The sequence below is a fragment of the Procambarus clarkii genome, chromosome 11 (assembly GCF_040958095.1).
Source record: "Procambarus clarkii isolate CNS0578487 chromosome 11, FALCON_Pclarkii_2.0, whole genome shotgun sequence".
Classification (NCBI taxonomy): domain Eukaryota; kingdom Metazoa; phylum Arthropoda; class Malacostraca; order Decapoda; family Cambaridae; genus Procambarus; species Procambarus clarkii.
This window is the reverse complement of record NC_091160.1, coordinates 25,907,460-25,913,131: the sequence shown is the minus strand read 5'-3', so window position 1 is coordinate 25,913,131 and position 5,672 is coordinate 25,907,460. Positions and strand designations below refer to the sequence as shown.

General features: G+C 43.4%; 1 protein-coding gene across 1 annotated transcript; it reads left to right on the top strand.

Annotated features, from left to right (window-relative positions):
* The first annotated feature begins 686 nt into the window (after positions 1-686).
* On the top strand, positions 687-1,160 carry LOC138363601 (antifreeze protein Maxi-like). Its single transcript, XM_069322964.1, has one exon. The coding sequence runs from the start codon at positions 687-689 to the stop codon at positions 1,158-1,160; it is 474 nt and encodes a 157-aa protein (XP_069179065.1).
* The last annotated feature ends 4,512 nt before the right edge of the window (positions 1,161-5,672 follow it).

Genomic DNA, 5,672 nt, shown 5'->3' with positions numbered 1-5,672 from the left:
ACTGGCAGCGTTTCACGAGCCAACCTGGAGGTTGGGAGTGCTGCACGAGTCACCCTGGAGGCTGGCAGTGCTGCACGAGTCACCCTGGAGGCTGGCAGTGCTGCACGAGTCACGCTAGAGACTGGCTGTGCTGCACGAGTCACCCTAGAGGCTGGCAGTGCTGCACGAGTCACCCCGAAGGCTCGTAGTGCTGCTCGAGTCATCGTGGAGGCTGGCAATGCTGCACGAGTCACCCTGGAGGCTGGTAGGGCTGCACGAGTCACCCTAGAAGCTGGCTGTGCTCTACAAATCACTCTGGAGGTTGGCAATGCTGCTCGAGTCACCCTGGAAGCTGGGTTGTTACACGAGTCACCCTGGAGATTGGCAGTGCTGAACGACTCAAGCTGGAGGCTGTCAGTGCTGCACGAGTCTTTCGTAGAGGCTAGCTGTGCTGCACGAGCCACCCTAGTGTCGGATAGTGCTTTTACAAGTCACCCTGGAATCGGGCAGTTCTGCACGAATCACCCGTGGAAAATAGCACTGCTGCACGAGACTCCCTGAAGGCTAACAATGCTCCATGAGTCACCATGGAGGCTGGCATTGCTACATGAATTAACCTGGAGGCTGGCCGTGCTGCGTGAATCTCCCTTGAGATTGGCAGAGCTGCACGAGTCAAGCTGGATGTTGGCAGTGCTACATGAGTAACCATGGAGGCTGACAGAGTTACACGAGGTACCGAGGAAGCTGACAGTGTTACACGAGTCACCGTGGAGGCTGCCAGCGCTGCACGAGTCACCCTGGAGGATGGCAGTGCTGCACGACTCGCCCTGGAGGCTGGCAGTGCTGCACGAGTCACCATAGAGGATGGCAGTGCTGCACGAGTCACCCCGGAGGCTAGCTGTGCTGCACGAGTAAACGCAGAGGCTGGCAATGCTGCACGAGTCAATGCGGAGGCTGACAATGCTGCACGAGTCACCCTGGAAGCTGGCCATGCTGCACGAGTCTCGCTAGAAGCTGGCTGTGCTGCACGAGTCACCCTGGAGGCTGGCAGTGCTGTACGAATCGCCCTGGAGGCTGGCAATGCTGCACGAGTCACCCTAGAGGCTGGCAGTGCTACACGAGTCACCCTAGACGCTGGCGGTGCTGCACGAGTCACTCTGAAGGCTGGCAGTGCAGCATGATTCCACCTGGACGTTGGCAGTGTTACACGAGTCACCCTGGAGGCTAGCAGTGTTACATGAGTCACCCTAGAGGCTGGCAGTTCTGCTCGAGTCAACGTGGAGGCTTTCAGTGCTGCACGAGTCTTCCCGTGAGGCTAGCAGTGCTGCACAAGTTACCCTGGAAAATGGCAGTGGTGCACGAGTCTCCCTGAAGGCTGGCAGTGCTACATGAATCACCCTTGAGGCTGGCAGTGCTGCATGAATCATCTGAAGGCTGGCAGTGCTGCATGAATCATCTGGAGGCTGGCAGTGCAGCATTAATCACCCAGGAGACTGGCTGTGCTGCACGAGTCACCCTAGAAGCTGGTAGTGCTGCACAAGTCACAAGTTATTCGATTTTTTCTTGTCGAATCTAAATGCTTCCTGCTTCCTTTGGTGCTAAAGAAAAGATTGATCGTCGTTACGTGTTGATTACTATGTTGACTAGCATTTATATAGTCAGTGGTTGGCGCCTAATGAAGCCTATTACAACACGTTATATATTGAGCAGCAATGAGCATTTAAACTCTGATTCACTTACTGATCGCATCTGGTCTCATCAACAAAATGATGATGAGATCCTCACTTTTCCTTGGTAACTATTGTACCTCAGTAGTGGAAACCGGGCTATACACCGGCAATTTACATTTTTCCCAATGCCGGTCTATGGCCCCTGGGTTTTCTCGATTTTTTTCACCATGACGGTTTATGGCCCCTGGGTTTTGTACAAATCTTTTTCACCATGCCGGTCTATGGCCCGTGCATTTTTCGTTACCCCAGTGACCCATGCACAGGCATCACTAATGGTCAGTGACGTCATCAGCTGTCTGCTCAGTGAGTATGCACAGGCACATTCAAGGGGATTAAAATGTCGGTCTATGGCTCGGCCCGTTTTCGTTGTCCCAGCGAGAGATTTACTAGCATTCAAGGTCCGCCCATTTCGTTCAAAGGGATTAAACAGCCGGTCTATGAGTCGTGTGTTTTGCGTTACAACAGTGACCCTGAAACCTAATGTAAAATACCATCATCCCTAGACTATTTTAAATTTCATATTTACTTCCAGTCATCGGCCATTGCACGTATCAAAAGGGGAGCAACTCAGAGCAAGAACTATCATGTATCTCAGCATTCTCCCCTTGTTACCTAACCAGTATTTACCAGGACTTTTTCGTAAATCTTAAACTTATGCAATTTATACCCATTGTTTCATGTTCTGGCTCATGTTGATACGTTTAATAGCCTATTAATATCCCCCTTTATCATGTCCATTCAGTCACAGCTCTATCATGTCACCTCTATTTCTTCGCCTTTCTACAGAATGTAATGTAAGCTTTGTCAATCTTTCTTGAAGGATCGTTTATTTCGCATAGGGCAAAATAAAAATGAAAACTGCTATCAGTCATTTATATGAAAAAACAGGACCCTGGGCATTGGCGATTTCAATGCAAGTTCAGTAGTAATCCAATATTGCTGCTACTGTATGCACATCTCACATTAGCGCAAAACACACCTCGCACATCTTACTGTAGCATATAACAGATCAAAAATACTCATTAAGTAAAAGCAAGCCTCTCATGTTTTGAAATAAGACCTTCTGCAGTTACCTTCTTTTCTGACGTCATCATCCCTACTGTGATGCGAGGCATCAACGTGCTAAATGCGGATCCCAGGAGGTTCATACATAAGTGCGAACTCTTAATCAGGCTTAATACCTCAACTGTACCCTGTGCTTCATCAGAGTGAAGATCAGATGCAGCTGAATATCTTCATCAGATATTCAGCTGCATTGGATCGTGTTATCGCTCATTTCTCCTATTTTCTGTTATTCATTTCATAAACCCTATCAAACCATCTTAACCTAACTTATTATATAACAAACAAATACATTCTACAGACCAGTTGTTGTTGTTGTTTAGTGACATCACGAAAAACAACCTCAGGTATAGGGATAAGGTATTGCTGGCCATTAGCATATAAGTGTCGAGGTATCACAGCACCTTACTGGTCGACTATGTGTGACGTCACCAGATGGCCAATGTGTCCTTTGGCATGGAACTTGCATATAGTGTCTGTTAAATGTAATTATTATTATTCAAAAATGGCTAGACTAGCCATCCCCACCTAACCTAATTAGAGGTTTAAGAATATGTATTTTAGTCATCCACAACTGTAATCATTAAGCACTGATAAGTTCAAAAGTATAACAGCAACCCAAATGTCATACTGCTATTTTTGCAGAATCGTACATCTGGCAGCATTGTAGGTGAGCTGAACATTAGAATAAAGGTACCTGCAGAAGTCCTATTGGCTCATACGAGGCAGTTCCTATATATCTCCACCCAATCTCATTCATATTCATGTCCGCCCTATGCTTAAAACAACCAAGGGATCCCACTTAAAGTATTAGTTTACAATAATAGTTTTAATAAATAGCTCTCATTCTAATTTTATACACAACAGCAATTATGAAACCCTATAGCTAGATATCGTACTAGATATTCACAAGTAGTTACCACACATCTGGCAGTACAGTGGATTAGTAGCTGTGTTCATAGGCTAGTAAAGTGTCCTCACATCCATCAAATAGCTATCCAAATGTCGCACCTCAGTTTATCCATCTAGCAACTCAGCTTGATGCTAGCCACTATATTCATAGGCTAATAATTTCTACACCTCAAAAAATCCTAGTCATGCTTTGCAAATCAGGTAACTTGTTTCTAAACCAATACTCGCAAATACATGCATACATACCTACACATACTCCACAACCTATACATTCATAGAGAATAGCCTAGTTTTTTGCCACCATTTCCCCATTAATCAGATGTAATTTATGCCATACACAGAAAATACAGCATTTACACGCCAAATATGCCTTTTATGCACAAAATATATTATTTACACAAAATATACCATCACACAAAAATATGACATTTACATACAAAATATGTCAGTTGCACACAAAAATATACCATTTACACAATATTACACCCCCCCCCTTACCTTGAAATTATAGTATAGGGTTAAATTAGGGAATGTTAGGTTTATATGTGAAAATATATTCCTACCTTAAATATATAGTATAATTTCGAGGTAAGGGGGGGGGGGGGGGATCTAAACCCTCTGGTTATGGGTTAGGATAAGGAAAATTGGGTAAATGGTAATTAAATAGTTTTAGTGAGTTATATCCCTTTCTATCTAAGGTTAGGTTAAGGATGGTTAAGTTGAACTGATGTAGAGAAAATTCCCATTATTATCATATTTTCCATTAACCTCCCTCCACCAGGTAATAGAGGTTAGATTGAGGATGGTTGTATTATGTGAAAAAATGCTACGAATATGATACAATATTGAACCAAGACCCGTGTATTAGAGGTTAGGTCCAGGGAGATTTTGTTGATGCATAAACAACACATTTTTCCCATAAATACAATAAATTTGAAGTTAGATAAATGGAGGTTAGGTCCAGGACGACTGGGTTGATGCAGAAACAACACGGTCCTCCCATATTATGATGAATTTGAAGTTAGATAAAGGGTGGTTAGGTCCAGGGCGATTGGGTTGATGCATAAACAACACTTTCTTCCCATAAATACAATAAATTTGAAGTTAGATAAAGGGAGGTTAGGTCCAGGATGTTTGGGTTGATGCACAAACAACACGTTTTTCCATATTTACGATAAATTTGAAGTTAGATAAAGGGAGGTTAGGTCCAGGACGGTTGGGTTGATGCACAAACAACACGTTCCTCTCATATTTACGATAAATTTGAAGTTAGAAAAAGGAAGGTTAGTTCCAGGACGGGTAGGTTGATGCACAAACAACACGTTCCTCCCATATTTACGATAAATTTAAAGTTAGATAAAGGGAGGTTAGGTCCAGGACGGTTGGGTTGATGTGTAAAAATAAAACACCTACCCAACAATATGGCTACAATATTGAACACAAATCAAAGTTTTAAAGGAGAGGGGCTGTTAGGTCTATATCCAAAACATCACTTTTCTATGAATATGGTTACAATGTTCAACAAAGAACCTAGTAGGTTAGGCACAGTACAGATAGGTTCACATCCAAAACTTGAGTGTTCGAAGAAAATAGATAAAATATTTAACAAAGCTCCAACACTCTTGCAAGTTAGGCACGGGCATTTAGGTTCATATCCAAAAAAACATCACTTCTTTGAGTATATGTCGTATCAGAGGTTAGGTCCAGGTTTAGATGGAATGGGTGAAAATGTGGGTAAAATGGGTTTTGGCTGTGCTATGATACACAATATTTAGGCATATTTGGTGGAAATTGTCTCCAATTTGGTGGCGATAACTCAAATTTCCCCAACTTTAATCAAATCTGCTAGGTCTGGGTTAGGTAAGGCTATGTAGGGTAGGTTGGAATACGTGAAAACATGGGAAAAATGGTCTTTGGCTGTACTATGTAACAAAACGTTTTGGGTATATTTGGTAGAAATTGTCTTAAATTGGGTTAAATTTAGGTGAG

Coding starts and splice junctions, on each gene's coding strand:
- LOC138363601 (XM_069322964.1), top strand. CDS start 687: ATGGAGGCTGACAGAGTTACACGAGGTACCGAGGAAGCTGACAGTGTT.